General features: G+C 33.2%; 1 protein-coding gene across 2 annotated transcripts in view; it reads left to right on the top strand.

The window, feature by feature from the left end:
- The window catches only part of VPS50 (VPS50, EARP/GARPII complex subunit), a 119,918-nt gene that overhangs the window by 66,874 nt on the left and 36,106 nt on the right, over nt 1-16,938 (top strand). For both annotated transcript variants that reach the window (XM_025378811.1, XM_025378810.1), the window contains 4 exons: nt 4,707-4,797; nt 7,088-7,264; nt 10,145-10,263; nt 12,469-12,575. In XM_025378811.1, coding sequence (XP_025234596.1) covers nt 4,707-4,797; nt 7,088-7,264; nt 10,145-10,263; nt 12,469-12,575 — 494 coding nt within the window. The remainder of the gene's footprint in view (nt 1-4,706; nt 4,798-7,087; nt 7,265-10,144; nt 10,264-12,468; nt 12,576-16,938) is intronic.

Raw genomic sequence — 16,938 nt, 5'->3', positions numbered from 1 at the left:
TAATGAAATTAGAGAATACAGAAACAAATCACTTAAATCTTCCCCAAACACTCAACATTTTAAAGAACTTCTCTTAGAAACATTTGTGAAACTTATTTCTCATTGAAGTGGCTGTGCTATATTATTAGAAGTAAAGCTGGGTTGAGTAATGGTAGACTTGGGTTATTGTCCCATTTTTTGCTGCTTACCAACTGTCTGATATTGGCAAATCACTTAACCTCTCTGGCCTGTGATTCTATGAATTGTAAAATGAAGTGGCCAGATTAAAAGGTCTCCATAAGTGTTGCCTAGACATCTTGACCCGTTTTCTTGCAGTATTGTATATTGTAAAAATTGGGGCAGGTTAAACAGCAAAGATTTAATTATTACTTAGTATTCTTCTTTTTCCCTAGTATTTAAACAGAAGTTTAAGGTAGTCTAGTTTCTGTCCTGTCTGTAGTCATTTTTGCTCTGACAGTTGCATCGGGAAAATTACGGTGGAAGTCATTTCGTAAAGTTGGTGCAAACCATCAGTGTGTTCTAAGGTACATTTATTTCTTTACAAAACAAGGTAAACTTGACACGAACTTTAGAAATGATGCTAGTGTCCATACATTGAATTGACTAAAGTCATTACATTAGCCAGTGATAAATCTAAATCTGCAAAATCCCAATTTAATATTCCCTTTGCCAATCATACTAAATAAATACTGAAAAACTATATGGAACATGGTGAAATATAGATGAAGTGTGTTCTTACTTTGCTAATAGAAGTGTTTAAATGTGCATACAGTTTGTTTCATGGTCCTCTGCTGCCAAATAGAGCTCTTGAGGATGAAGAAATTCTTGAACCAAATTATTCTGACTTTGAGTCCATTTAAGCTATTGGTTTGAAGTTACAGGGATAATAAAAAGATAAAAATAGGAGCAGTTTCTTTTTGGTGGAGCATCTACTTATGAAATGTATTAATGTTAGTTGTGGTAGTCGTATAAAAGTTTGCATTCCACTATCTTTTTCTAGGATAAAACTGTATGAACATATGAGGGAACACAGCCCCTATTATTGTTTCTACTTCTCAAAAGTATAAGTTTCATTTCCGCCCATTTTTTAAAATATTCAGATACTAAGTTTATGTACACCCAAAGAACACTATTCTGTCAGATGTTGGAGAATTTCTAAAAGCATAAATATTCTAATTTAAACATTAATGACATAAAAATTATAGAGCAATGTATAGTTGTCAAAATATTCTATTTAATAAGTACATTTTATTTTGTAATTACTCTAGTAATCAAAGCTTATAAAATGTTTTCAAGGATCCTAAAATTGCATTGACTGGTGTTAGAAGAGAGAAGTCACCTATCTTTTTAGAAGAAAATACAACAAAGTAGATGAAATAAACAAATTCCTTATAAAGCCAAACTTAATGAGCTCACAAAACAAAATATAGAAAATATGAATAGTCCGATGTCTTTTGAAGAAATTATATCTGGGCTTCAAAACATTTCCATAAAGAAATCTCCAGGACTGCTGATGTCACTGGTAAATTCTACCAAACTTTAAAGGAGAAAACAATACTAACACAACTCTTTCATAAAATAGAGAAAGAGGGAATGTTTTATAACTTATTTTATGAGGCCAGCATAGCATTGATACCAAAGCATAACAAGAGGACATTAAAAAAGGAAAATGACAGACTAGTATCTCATAAGAACATAGATGCAACATCCTAAACAAAATATTGGCAGATTTAATTCAGTGATACCTAAAAAGGTTAATATGCTGTGAACAGGTAGGATTTATTATAGGAGAGCGTGAGTTGGCTAAACGTTAAATTAAGAAATTTAATTTACCAATTGACAGAATACAGGAAAATATCATAGTTATTATTTTAATAGACGGAGAAAATAATTTTGATAAAAATTCTACCCCAGTTCATGATTTTGAGAAATTGTGTTTTTGTGTAATTTTAACTTTCCTTCTAATTATGTTCTCATATTTAAAGTGTGCCCTTTGTTAACAGCTTATCAAGTTTGGTCTCGTTTTGTTGTTGTTGATGTTGTTTTACCAACTGAGAAAAATATATATAATATAAAAAGTAAAAATATATATGATTGATCCAAAAAATGCAGAAAGAGAAAATTTCTTTAAAATATTTAACATTTTTAAATATCAAACAGCAATATGATGGGTTTAAACCTATTAATAATTATGTCAATAAATACATTAAATGTAAATGGAAAAACGGTTATATGAAAACATAACAGTTGTCAGACAAGATTTTAAAACAACATTAGGGGCCAGGCGCAGTGGCTCACGCCTGTAATCCCAGCACTTTGGGAGGCCAAGGCAAATGGATCACGAGGTCAAGAGTTCAAGACCAGCCTGGCCAAGATGGTGAAACTCGGTCTGTACTAGAAATACAAAAAAATAAGCTGGGCATGGTGGCAGGTGCCTGTAATCCCAGCTACTCTGGAGGCCGAGGCAGGAGAATCGTGTGAATCTGTGCGGCAGAGGTTGCAGTGAGCCAAGATCACGCTACTGCACTCCAGCCTGGGCGACAGAGTGAGACTGTCTCGGAAAAAAAAAAAATACATTCTTGTAATGGTTACCGCCAACATTTCAATATGCACTTATGTTCTACTGTAGTCTACCTTAGGTGGTATACTTCCAGAATAATGCAGGAACCAACTTTGTAACTGCGTTTACCTTCTCTTACCTTTTTGGTGTTTTGTCATATACTTTTACTTCATATATTATTTTGTATACATTTTTTATGCCTAGGGTTGACTACGCTTCTTCAATCTGGGTTGTACCTTTTATCACTGTATTAGTTTTAAATTGCTGTGTAATAAATACCACAAACCTGTCTGGAAGAGACAGGAAGCAGATTATCCCCTGGGGCCTCCAGAGAGTGGAGCTCTGCTAACACCTTGATTTCAACCCACTGATACTGATTTTCAGGCTCTGGCCTCTAGAACTGTGAGAGAATAAATTTCTGCTTGTTTAAGTCACCTAGTTTGTGGTAATTTGTTACAGCAGCCACAGGAAACTAATACAGAGTAGAACTACTGGGTCCTGTGGTAACTCTCTCTGTTTAACATTTTGAGGAACTGAATCACACTTTTTTCCAAAGTCATGATACATTTTACGTTCCTACTAATACTGTATGAGGGTTCCAATTTCTCCAAAACCTTGTCACCACCTGTTGTTTTCTGTCTCTGATTATGGCTGTCCTAGTAGGCATGAAGTGGTATCTTATTATGTTTTGGGTTTGCATTTCCCTGATAACTAATGATGTTTAGCAGCTTTTAAGGTGCTCATTGGCCTTTTGTATATCTTCTTTACAGAAATGTTTGTTCAAAGCTTTCATCCATTTTGAATTGGGTTATTTGTTTTTTATTATTGAGTTGTCAAATTTTGTACATTTAGTTCTTACCTTAGGACTGTGATCCACTTGAGGTAATTTTTGTATGTGGTATGAGCTATGAGCACAATCACTTTTGGGAATTCTTGGCCATTATGTCTTCAAATATTGCTTTTGCTTATTCTCTGTCCTTTCCATCCAATTGCCTGCATAATAAATGTTTTGACTATCTCACATATCTCTTATGATCTTTTGTTTCTTCCTTTTTTTTTTCGAATTTTTGCTTCAGTTTAGATATTTTCTATTGATCTTTGAGTTCATGAATGCCATCTTCAGCCACCCCTCGACTGCTGTTTTACTTATCCAATCAGTTTTTAATTGGAAGTGTATTTTTCAGTTCTTGAATGTCTATTTGATTCTTTTATTGTTTGTTTTTCTTATTGCAGTTATTTGAAATTCTCTTTTCTATGCATTTTATACATTTTTTCTATTTTATTTAACTTATAATAATTATCTTAAAGTCCTTGTCTGTTAACTCTAGTATTTGGAGCAATTCCTGATTTTTACAGATTCATGTATTTATTGTCTCTTTATTTTGAACCTGTGGATTTAAAAAAATCTAGATTTCATTTTTAGCGTGGTACTAACAACTTGTGGTAGAAAGAGGAAGAACAGGGCAGGCACTGGCCCTTTTGTCAACTGAAAATAAGGTTTGTTTTTCTGGGACTGCCTATATCATGTGCTGATTACTCAGGATAGACAGTAAGAACAATAGCATTAAAGAAAGAAGAGATCAGTATGGCATAAGTGATTAGTGGAATGTCAAATATATATGTGTCTTACCTGCTCACGTAATTTGTAAATGCTTTGTAGAGACAGGCACTGAGCTAAATGTTTTCAGAAAGTGATAATTATCTTGCTATTGTAGCTTTACTAGGTATGATTCAGATCTGTGCTGTTTAACGTAACGTGTTAGTATTTATGATCTCATATAATCTGTAGATTTTTCTTTATGTTTTAGCATCGATATATGTATCAGCTAAGGATATTTATGTGAGTTAGAGACAAGCTTTTAATTTAGTCCCCTAATAAAACTGTCATTTCCTATGCATTACTTTTGCAATATAGTAAAAACATTTAGTTTAGTAACATTTGAGAGAGTTTTTCTGTCAAGGATGATAAGATACTAACTAACAAAAGTAAACATTTCTGTCTACTGTATTAATCCCAATGGGTTCTCAGAGTTGATTATGATCATGACATTAATCCTATAATTATTTGTATTGTACATTATTTCCTCAATTCTTGTGTGCAGTGCACTTTTCTCACTTTTTGGAGTGTTCATTTTCTTTTTTTAAGAACACGGCTCGATGAACTGAGAATGTTCTTAGAGAATGAGACTTGGGAACTTTGTCCTGTTAAGTCAAATTTCAGCATCTTGCAACTTCATGTAAGTGTTTCTTAAGAACAAAGAAATCTGTCGTTTAGTCATCTTTTTTACCCTTTTTCTTTGAAAAAAAAGTCTGCAAATATATGGAAACATTTATAAAATAAATTAAGGAGCAGTCTCTTATCTTCCTTCCTTGAAAGTCATTAGTTTTACAGGAATGACCCTTTTATGGTTGTGAAAAATCAGTCTTCTTTTATAAAATTCAGTTTACATACTTCAGGAAATCTCTTTTGCCTAAAAAGAGTTACAGTTAAAGTGATATTTTTTGTTTGTTTTGAATTCCAAAAAGGGCTGACTGCTGTATTTAAATTTTGCAAATAATTAATTAGCTATATTTTGGCATAGTTTAATACATATGCAAATATAATACAAATAATTATATTTATAGAATTTTTTTATTCCTTAAAGGGGCTAGTAAGTTCCTAATTTGTGCTGCAATTCTTTGCCTGTAATGAAAAAATGCCTCAGATATAAAAGAGGCACTTATAAAAAATACTGTTAACTAATTTGTATTAGTTAATCAGTTCCTCAAATACTTACAGAATAAGCAATCTGCGAAAAAGTCTTTAATTAGTTTGATTTTTCCCTTGGTTGAAACACATTGTAGATAAATATTCCTGTGTGAAAGATTGTGTTCTGCAAATACCAAGTGTCAAAATGCAGTGCATATAGTTAGATTCTCGTTCAGAAAGTACGGGGTCTTTAGTTTTTGCCTTTGGAAGGAATAGCTTTCTAGAAAGCAACTTTCTTACTCTGGATAAATGTACAGAATACATAATTAGAAGTTTTTTTTTGATAGGGATTGATTGTCTTTATGCTCATATTGTACAATAGCTTCTTATCCAGTTTTTTTATATTGTTTTCCTATTATAGAAATATTAAAAACACTGGAACATAGTGATTATTAAATGCTTTAAAGACAGCAAAATTGATGTTAATGTTAATTAGTATTAACATAACAATTAACATTAAATTAACATAGGATTTACGAGTTCTCAAAGATTTAAGGTAATTCCTTAACATTATTTAGAATTCTAAGTTTAACATTCATTTTAGAATATCTATTAAATAATTTTATTTGAACTCCTTTTTAACCATCAGATTGTGTGTGTGTGTTGCGACATTGTCACACTTAGTATAATTGTAAGACATGTTTTTTAAAAAAGGCATGTTGAAGCATTCCCATCTAGGTGAACATTATCTCCTTTAAAGTAGTTACCTTGAAAACTATTCACAACTTAGTGTTCACCTGACATGCATTCCTGTGGATTGGATTTTCTAAAAATTAGTCTCGTTGATGTATATTCACTCCTTGTTTAGAATTATAAAAATAATGGCATGATTCTTAGGCATTATTAATGTATATGATTAAATGTATAGTTGAAATGTAAAAGGAAAATAAACACATATCATTTAATACAACAAGTCAATGTACCTTTCAAGAATTTTAAGAATACCTTTCAAGAATATCATTGAAATTTATATTTGGGATTTAAATATTGGGATTATTCCATTTAGTGAAAAGAAAAATGTTTGTTAAATTTTGTGATAAATCATTAAATCAAGATTTTGGTAATTCAAAGGAACTTTAGAGATTATTCCCGCTTTTCCTCTAATTAGCTGTGTGAGGTTGAACTTTGCACTGAATCCCTTCAAACTGCCTCAGTTTCCTCATGTGATTAATGCATAATTTAGACTAGGTCTTACAACTCTTTAGCTTTGCTAGGAGTAGAGGACACATCATATGACTTTGGCATATATGTTCATGTTGTCTGTTTCTTGGTATATAGAGAAAAGTAAATGAAAGTTTGTAGGCATCAATGTAACACATATACACTTCATACTTTGTTTCTGATGTATTTGTATAGAATATCTTAAGTGGTGCCAACATATGAAAAAGCATAGTGTTTTACTTTAACAATTAGTTTTCGTAAATGACTTTATTGATTAGGATTTTTGCTGTTCTGTTAAAATTTTTAGAAGACATCATTCAGATTTCTTAAGCTATTTTAAAAGATGATCTCCGCAGTTTCTTAAAGGAAGCCAAAAGTAGTTTGATGCAGATGATACTGTTTTAAGTGATATCATTCGCTGAGTTGTCTTTAGGAAAGCCTTTAGACATGTATTTCTAAGTGTGTACTTTTAGATAACTTGAAAGATTTAAAAGTCAATAACTTGAAGATCAAGATGTTGTTTTTCTGCTAAGTCTACATTTATATTGAGGGATTCAGTTTATGTGTTAGAATTTTATTGTTGCTAAAAGGTATCTGGCTCCTTTTTTAACATCTAGGAATTTAAATTCATGGAACAGTCTCGCTCCCCATCAGTTTCACCTAGTAAGCAGCCAGTCTCAACTTCTTCAAAAACAGTGACCTTGTTTGAGCAGTACTGTAGTGGTGGGAATCCATTTGAAATTCAGGCCAACCACAAAGATGAAGAAACAGAAGATGTCTTAGCTTCTAATGGGGTATGTGGTGTATGTGAAACATAAGTGAGATTTTTTTTAGTTTAAAACTGTTCTACTCAATGAGCAAGGCAATTTACTACATTGGCTATGAATTATTATTTAAAAAGATATCCATTTACTACCCATTTATGTATCCATTTACTACCACCCTGCCCACCTATATACTTAATGTATCTATGATATTACATTTATAGATAATGACTTTACAATATGCTTTGTTGACCTTGTCCTCTTGAATAGTAAATTTTCCCTTTATGTTTGCTTTATGTTCTTATTACATGATGTTCTTATCAGGTTGCTAATCAAATAGTAGTATAATTTCTTCACTGAATATTTATGTGATATATTATGTGAATATGATGTGATATATTGTGAGATGAGTGAGGGCATGGATATCATCTACCCTTTTTCTCGACACCCTTTATGGGTCACAGATTGCTTTTGTTCCATGTCCCTTTGTCTAAGAGAAAGTGGTAATGTCTTGCTTAATTGCTTGGCAGGGATATTTTTTTGAGATTTAGAAGTACAATGTTTTAACAACACTTTTTAGGACCTCAAAAACAATATTAACTGGATGTAGTGTGAATTCATGTAAAGGATTTGAAGGCAGATAATGAATATCATCTTTATTATTTATCCGCTGTGTGGCCCTTGGCAAATTATTTTAACTTTGTGACCCTCAGTTTCTCCATATTTACAGTGAGAGGAATGCTTGCTTCACAGCTACTTGCATGGTATTTTCACAGTATTTTACTTGATTTAATAAGTTGTTTGATGGTTTCTTCTGATCTTCATAATTTCCATAATGACTCAATATAATTTTTATTTTTGATTGATGAAGCTAAAGTGAAAACCATTCAGATGTGACAAAAATATGTTGAAGGATTTGTCTTTATATTTTATGTTAGTTTTAGAATTTATTTTTCATTTGGTGAAGATGAAATTCATGAAGTTTAAATTGTTTCATAGTAAGCCATATTTAAAATTATGATTCAGTGATTCTTTGTGACATTTTGCCTCTGTGAAATTGACTAAACTGAGAGTAATTTAAAGTCATTCCAATTATTTTGGAATGACATATCTCTCTATAAAAGTGATTCACTAACTAAAACTTACATAACCTTTGATTCCCATTATTTGCAGCAGTGTGTTCTATACAGTTGCTGTGAATATTGATTCAACAAATACTCAACCATTACTCCCAGAGCAAATATAGGATTAGGTTCCTATAAACCTCTGGTTACAACATATTTATCAGCCCATCAGTACATAATCTGAATTCATAGTCAACAACACCATAACTCTTGCCTAAATGAAGCTTATCAGACACACATATTTTATTTCTAAGGCACATCACAGCCTTCTTGTGCTTAGAAACACTAGACAGCACTTCAGGGCTACCCTTGTGGTGGCATTCTAAACAGTTAAATCACCAACAAAAAGCACAAAAATACAAAGCACTTGGCACTAAATAGGTCATGAAAAGGAAACTTGTTTATAGTATGAGAGCCTAAGCAAGAAGACAGAGCATGCTTTGTATTCAGCTGGGAACATGCATGTTGGATGACTCAAACTTTTCACTGTTCTGCACATTTATGAATGACTCCAGAAATATCATAAGTGTTGACTTTAGGGTTACAAATAAATTTCAGTGAGCAGGCAAATTTGCAAACATTGAATCCTCAAATAATGGGTATCTGTGATACGATGTGGTCACAAAACTCTGTTGTTGTAATCAGGACATCCTAGTTTGTGTAGAATACCTTTCTGCATAGCATCAGGATCACATTGTGTATAAGTATAAAGGAGTACCTGTAAGGCTTGTTTGCAGTTATTAATGTGTGATCTCATCTTCCCAGGTGCAACTTATGTCCTTGAGAATCAGGGTCCACATCTAAATACGACCTTTTTATTAACAGACTCTCAAAAAATAGTTGTTGAATTAGGGGACTAAATTATTTCCATGTTGTTATCATACTGGTTTTCTCAACTGTCATGTGGAGATAAAACTTCCTCAGAGAAGTGTCTGTACAATTAAATGAGATAATTCATGAAAGAACTTAGCATAATACTTGGTTAAAAACTCAATGTTAGCTATTATTTAATCATACTAATATTAGCCATTATTTAATCATATTAATCTATAACATTAATAGATGATGATGATGAAAGTGCTGTCACTGCTTCCTTTACTGTGCATGAATTCCACTGTCCTTTCCCGTGCTGGCATTGGGCCATGGTGCCATAAAGATGATGAAAATGTTAGGAAGACATCTTTCCTCTCAGGAGTAAATCCACCATTTTTGTCCTCATTCTCAGCAGGTCACTGTGTTCTAAGCTTAATTTTCTAAGCTGCCCTTGAAATTAACTCTTATAGTGAATTAAAACATCAGCATGTGTGTTGTGCATGTTTATTAAGCTGAAGTAATACTTCCAGAGTGCCAGAATTGGATATTGAACCTCTTTTTAATGAATTTTATTAGCAAATTGGAAATAAGTATGGTGAAACTTCTGAGAGACTTTAAGTAAAAAAAAAAAAAAAAAAAAAAAAAAAAAAAAAAAAAAAAACGTGCTTATGTGTACTCTTCTTCTCTTTTTAGGCCTAGTGGAATGTTTGTTAGGTTTTCATTTATGGTGATTTTATTTTGTTGCACATTTTCAAGCTTTTATAGGTGTAATATTTTTCTTTTGTGCTGATTAAGGTAGAATGATGAAGACAATGGAAGAATAATCAGATTCTTGGTGACAACATTAAAACTAAACTACGGATTTTCTTGTATTTAGCGGTTTCTTGTAAAATTGAGTACTTTCGCTGTGTTGAGACACCCCACGAAACGAGGCCCTTTATACTCATTTTTTAATATCCTGTGTTTTCTTCAGTATGAATCTGATGAACAAGAAAAGAGTGCCTATCAAGAGTATGACAGTGACAGTGATGTTCCTGAGGAACTCAAACGAGACTATGTGGATGAGCAGACAGGAGATGTTCCTGTGAAAAGGTGATTGTTCTTAAATTGTGTGGTATTTAGCATTTTATCTTGTGCTCTTAACATATAGGATTTCCTTTAAGGTTAAGAAGAAACAAAAATTATGTTTTTTGGTACTTATTATGTCACCTGACAGAAGTTAGTATGTTTTAAATGATTCCTGGAAGGCTAAAAATGTGTTTTTCCTCCTAACATTTCATAACTGGATTTCATGAAAAATAAAAGAGTTATATGAAAAGTTCTGCCTAGCAAAACCTTTGCCAGCATCTCACAAATCAGTTCATTTAACTATGAACTGGATTGTTAATGTGTCAAAAAAGAAATTGATTTAGCCATTTAAAAGTTCTTAAATGGCTAGTTTTAATGTAGCTTTCCTTTGAGTTATGTAGTGTGTTTGACATTGCTTTTTGTAGCAAGATTCTAATTCCTTTTTTATGGCATCACGAAGTTAGTCATTTTTAAAAATCTGTTAAAATTATTGTCGAAAATATTGGGCATAATCAAAGAGATTAGTTTTTGCAGAGGAAAAAGCCTTTAGATTTATAAAATCAATCCTGCCTTTGGTGGCCCTTTATGCGATTTACATAGATAAATAAAAAACCTCAAGGAGAAAATGATCATTTGTTTTGTATGTGGAGTTCTTGCTTCAATCTTGTAAACACAGAAAATCACCACTTATTTCCCCTGTGTCATTTTTGTTCACTATTTGAACTTTCTACCAAGGTGTCCTATTAGTGGTTGAGTTTTGTTTTATGATAAACTGACCTCTTCAAAACTATGATAATTCTAACAGAATTTTTTCTTACCTTTTGCCAGTTAAATGGGCCTGTTTCTGGAATGTTGAAATGACTTGATTTCATGACTATCATACGTTTAGTGACTATAAATGTACTTTTTTTTCTTAATGGTAGTAACGATAAGTATACTCTTACCGTTTAACGCCAGGCTACCTATTTAATACTGTTTAACTTGAAATCCCGACTGAAATAATACTGTTTTCAAAAGTGAGCAATTCACCAAATTGTAGCTATTTTAATTGAAAAAATTTGTTCTATTGGTTTTTGCATATGTATGATATTAAGTGTCAGTATGATCTACTGTGAACTAAATAGAACTATTTTGTTGGAATTCTTTATTAGATGTTTTGGGCATATTTTGGCCAAAAGGAAAGGTCTATTTGAATTGAAATATACAAGTAAGATAGTGTCTGCCATGTGTATATACCTCCATTTTTGGTAGGGTTACTGCAGCCCCCTAAACTTACCCCTAAGAAGTTTGAATTGAACGAATTAGTGCCTGAAGCCAATACATTAAGAGTTATTATCAATTCTAACTTGTGTCTCTTGAGTTGACCACTTTTTCTGGCATTTCACCACTACCATTCTAGTTTATCCCAAAATTATCTCTGTGCCAGATTATTAAATCAACTCCTTTACCTTGGATTCTTGTCTCTAGGCTTGCCCCATTCCAAACAACTCTTAGATTTAAATTTAGGGTTTTTTTTTTCATAGTTACAAATTTAATCTTGCTGTTTTTCTGGTTAGCTTTTAGTGACTCACCACTGTATTCAAGATAAGGTTCATATCCCTCAGGTTTGATTGCTTTCAGGGATATCTGGCCTTTACTTGCCTCCTTTCTTATTACTTTCCCCTCTGTTCATTTCTTCTACTTGCGAATGTGGTGAACTCCTTGTACTTTTCTGAGCACACTCTGTTCTCTCTTATCTCTAACCCTGTTTTATGCTGGCCCTTTTTTCTGTGCTGACCATATAACTTTTACTTTTCTTTTGAACCTAACCTAATGCTGCCCCTTAACCCCAAATACTGTCACCAATATTCTCTACTTAATTCAGATTCTTAGGAGGGTATTTTTTCATGTTTATAAATTTCTGAAATCAAGAAACATAGTACATCTGCACCTAGATATGTAATTATCTTGGAAAATTTGTTTTTTAAAGTGGTTAGTTTTTTTAGTGGTTGATAATGTTTTATAATCGAACAAATGCATTATGGTACTTTATTTTTTTGCTTACTTATTTCCCTTACTTATGGATTGTAAATTTTATAAGGATAAGAAGTTAATCTCTGTATCTTTACCTAATGCATAGTACGATTTTCATTAAATAATTAGTTAATAAAGGCTATGGACTAATCTGAGTAACTTATTGGTTTATTACTTGACAACTCTAGCAACTCTGTTTTGTTTTTTCATATAAAGTGTTTCTCGGGAAACTCTAAAAAGCAGGAAGAAATCAGATTACAGTCTAAATAAAGTGAATGCCCCTATCTTAACAAATACAACGTTGAATGTAATAAGACTTGTTGGTAAGTAGCTACACATTTAAAAACAAAGAAAAAGAAACATTATAACAGTTAAATTAGTTTGTTACTGAATGACTTTTACTTGTGGTTTTCGTTGTCTGGTATACTGCAGTGCTCTCTGCAATAAGGGATTTAAGGTTATCATATGTCTATGCTTCTCATTTTATTTTATTTTATTTTATTTTTATTTATTTTTTTTTTTTTGAGACGGAGTCTCGCTCTGCCGCCCAGGCTGGAGTGCAGTGGCCAGATCTCGGCTCACTGCAAGCTCCGCCTCCCGGGTTTACGCCATTCTCCTGCCTCAGCCTCCTGAGTAGCTGGGACTACAGGCGCCCGCCACCTCGCCTGGCTAGTTTTTTGTATTTTTTAGTAGAGACGGGGTTTCACCGTGTCAGCCAGGATGGTCTCGATCTCCTGACCTCGTGATCCGCCTGTCTCGGCCTCCCAAAGTGCTGGGATTACAGGCTTGAGCCACCGCGCCCGGCCTTATGCTTCTCATTTTAAATGTTCCAAATACTATAATACTAATAGTGATGCCAGTTTCTCTTTTTAAGTTACCTGTTTATTAAGTCTTTGTATCTTCCAATTTTTCTAAAATATTTCAGTTAATTGAAATGTGATGAAAAATTCTCTAGGTAGGTTAGAGGTACATGTAAGATAAGATAGTACCAGTTTCACATTTATACAATATTTTTCTACTTTGTTGTTTCATAGATCTTTACAGTATTCTGTCAGGCAGAGTGAATAGTGACTTTCTGACATTTTCAGACTTAAGGGATTTACAAGCTAAATGTTCAGATTATAGGAAATGTTGTTCTTATTACAGATAAGACATTTATTGATGATTTTGTAGAAGGGAAACAATATGAAGAAATGACATTTTAAATATTCGGGTTTGAGGATGATGTGCATTTTTTTTTAATGTCAGTATTTCAACATCTTGTATGTTTTTAGCCTTTCTATCTCACTAATAAGTCTATCTATTTGACAAATAAGTTATGGAGATGTCTTCTCATATTAACCTTCATTATTCCAATCAGGAATTTTAGTGGTTTTCTATAAAAATCTCTATCTATGGAGATGGTATTTACCTATTGCCTTAGCTCTGTTGAAATAGTCCATGTTCTTTAAGATAATTATTAAATGTAATTAATGAATAGGATAAAATGTATAGAATGCTTTTTAGGAGTCACGGTTTCTCTAGAAAGAGCAAAAAATGTTACTGAACTGAGAAGAAAAGAAAGGTATACATTTTCATGATGCTCAGAAAAAAGGATAGATTCTAAAAAGCTATTCTGTGACTAATTATTGCCAGGAAACTAAGCTTTTCTTCTTCTTCCAAGAGAACTGACTGAACATAGTGTCAGAAATAACTCTCTAGAATTTGTAGAATCAGAATTGGAAGAGTGCTGAGAGGTCATTGGTGTAAGTTCCCATGAAGTCGGTTGTCTTTCTGTAATGTCTCTAATATGTGGTGGCTGTCTAGCTTCTGTTTCGTGATTCCCAGTCATTGGAAACTTAGTGGTTTGCAAGACTACTCATTCTATCATTAGACTGATCTCATTAGTAGAAGTCTCTTCCCCAAGGTAAACCAAAACCTGTCTCTCTGTGTTTCTAGATTTTGGTCTGTCCTTTTGGTCTAAGAGTTCTGCCCTTAGAAGCAAGAAGAATAAGTTCGTGCTTTAAAAAATTTTTTTTTTCTATTTCTATTTATTCTGTTCTATTTCTTTTATCTTCTCTTTCTTCTATTCTTCCATGTGATCACTTTTCAGATATGTGGTGGTAGTTGTCCTGTCCTTCCTTTTCTCATACCAACCACCCCACGATCCATTTTTCAGGCTTCATGGGCTCAGTTCCTTTATCTTGTCCTCACTGATAGAAATTCAGACATTTCAGAATAATTGTCATCCTCCTTAGCCTTCTAGACTCAGCACTTTTCAGTGTCTGAACACATCACTTGAGATGTAGTCAGCTTTTGCTAGATTATGTTGAAGTAACAAGCAGCTCTTGGTGCATCAATGACTTTCAACCACAAAGTTTTATTTTTCACTCGTGATACGCATTGTCTCCTGATTATATGTAGCTGTGCTCCGTGTGTCTCTTCATTCTAAGATGTAGGTTGAAAGAATAGTACCAACCAATCTGGAACATGGGAAGAAGAGCAAGAGCAAACTCTGTTATGACTCCTGAAGCTTCTGCTTCCATGTGTCACCCTTGACTTCCTCTGACATGTCATGGCCAAAGCAAGTCAGGCTTGGCAAAGGGAGGGAGAAGTATGCTTCTGCCACAGGAAGCACTGCAAGTCAAGGAAAGTGGGCAGGACTGTATCATGCTCTTATGGGAAATTGGGAAAAATAATATAATTAAACACATCTAAACAGTTGTTTATATTTTTTACCTTACCTAGTTCAAAAGGGGCTGGAGGTAGTCATGTTGCTGTTTACTCTGAAGGCATATTTTCATAATAATCAAATAAAATAAAATACAAGGATAAGGCAGAGTTGAGGAATGGGCACATCATGCTTTATCATATCATATTTAATGCAGACATCAAATACAGTGCTTAACTTCTTGGTAGGCATAAGGGAATTCACAAAACAATGTATTCCACTATCCTTATTATCTGTGAAAAAGATACAGGCCTTTATAATAATGGTAGAAATATGCTCCTGGTGCTGAATTCAGACGATAGTAACAACAAATTCTTATATGAAGATTGCTGATCAACATAGTGGGCCTTGCTTTTGAACAGTGGGTTTATAGGAACTGAGAAAAGCCACATTCAAGAGCCTTTAAAGTATGGCACAGTCCTGAATAAAATCTTACTCTGTGAAGAGAATTTGACTATTGCAATTTCAGCTTTCTACACTACCATATCTTTTACTGGACTTGCAATTAGGAAACAATGCCAAGAATGACAATTTAACTTTTATATCTTTTCATTTAGGACTGGGATTAGGTGCTGCCATTGTCACCTCAGTTGGGATCCCCAGTAGACTTTTATTCTTATCATTTTCTCTCTCCCTGGGATGTTTTTATCTTCAGTTTTTAGATATATACAAAACAGAACTTTAAGGAAGCCACTGTCTCAGAGGTCTCTGATTAGTAAATGCACTATTCCATCCACTGTTGTTATTGCATAGAAGTGCCTGAAGATTATAAACTGGCAAAAGTCATGCCTCTTCCTACAAAGGGAAAAGTATGGTTATGTAAATAAGACAGATTAATTTTTGATACTTAAGAAGATGAAGAAACTAATTATTGAGTATTTCGGAAACACATATTAGAACATTAAAGGCATATTTAAAATGTCCCTTTCAAGTAGTATTTACTTGGCAGATAATTAGCAGAGAGTAAACAAAAGAGTGTTAATGGGGCTCCCTTACCCCAGGTGGTAACTAAATTTATTAGAAAGGCTCAGGGAGGCTTTGCACTAGTGGAGAGAACTGATCAGAAGACTTGCTTGTATTATATAAAGAGAAAATTCTGTCAGCCTGATGGTTTCTTGCAGACAGAGAAAAGAAATTTTAGGAAATGTGTCTCATCAGTGAAATAGCCTTGGTATTCATGGTTCTCTCTCCTGGAGACAGCTCTCACTTGAGCAGGTATGATAGGTCTGAGGAGCAGGAGCTAGATTACCGAAGTCCATGCTTATAACAACTGCCGACAACAACAAAATTACCACTTTAGTAGCTAGAAAAAAATATACCCTAGCACGTGCATCAGTATTTAAAATGAAAATAGGATATGTGCATCTAAGGGATATTTAGGTGTAATATATATTCTTTTAGGTATAATATACATTCTTTTCCTTGGGGGAAGGTAAAATACTAGATGACAGACTGTTGAAGTTTCCCAGCACTTTAGTTTGCTGGCATAGTCTTTATCATTGAGCATTTTAAATTGAAAGGTAATGCATGAAAGTGGTTAAAAATTAAAATACCGCAAGGTATAAGCAGAGCCCCTGAGCTGCAAATCTCCTTCCCCAGATAAAACGACTCAGTTTCTCCTGTTTTCTTCTGGAAATATTAGTGTTAGTACAAATATATTTAATATGTGTATCTCCTCTCTCCTATTTTTTTGTTGTTGTTTTGTTTGTTTCGAAAATTGGATTACACTATACTGTTTTTATGTTTTTATCTGGCTTTTTTACTTAAAATATCTTAAGGTTACACTTAAAATAACTTAATGTATTACTTAGTATGTGTGGATTTCATTCTTTTTTCCTATTGTATAGATGTAATATTATAAGTGCCACAATTTATACGTCTTCTACTTTTCAACATATAGGTTACGTCATTTCATACTACAAACTGCGACAGCAAGTATCCTTGAAGAAATATCTTTGTGCATATACCGATAGAGC

This window comes from Theropithecus gelada, chromosome 3 (genome assembly GCF_003255815.1).
Source record: "Theropithecus gelada isolate Dixy chromosome 3, Tgel_1.0, whole genome shotgun sequence".
In the NCBI taxonomy this organism is placed as follows: Eukaryota; Metazoa; Chordata; class Mammalia; order Primates; family Cercopithecidae; genus Theropithecus; species Theropithecus gelada.
This window is presented reverse-complemented; position numbering and strand designations above follow the sequence as displayed.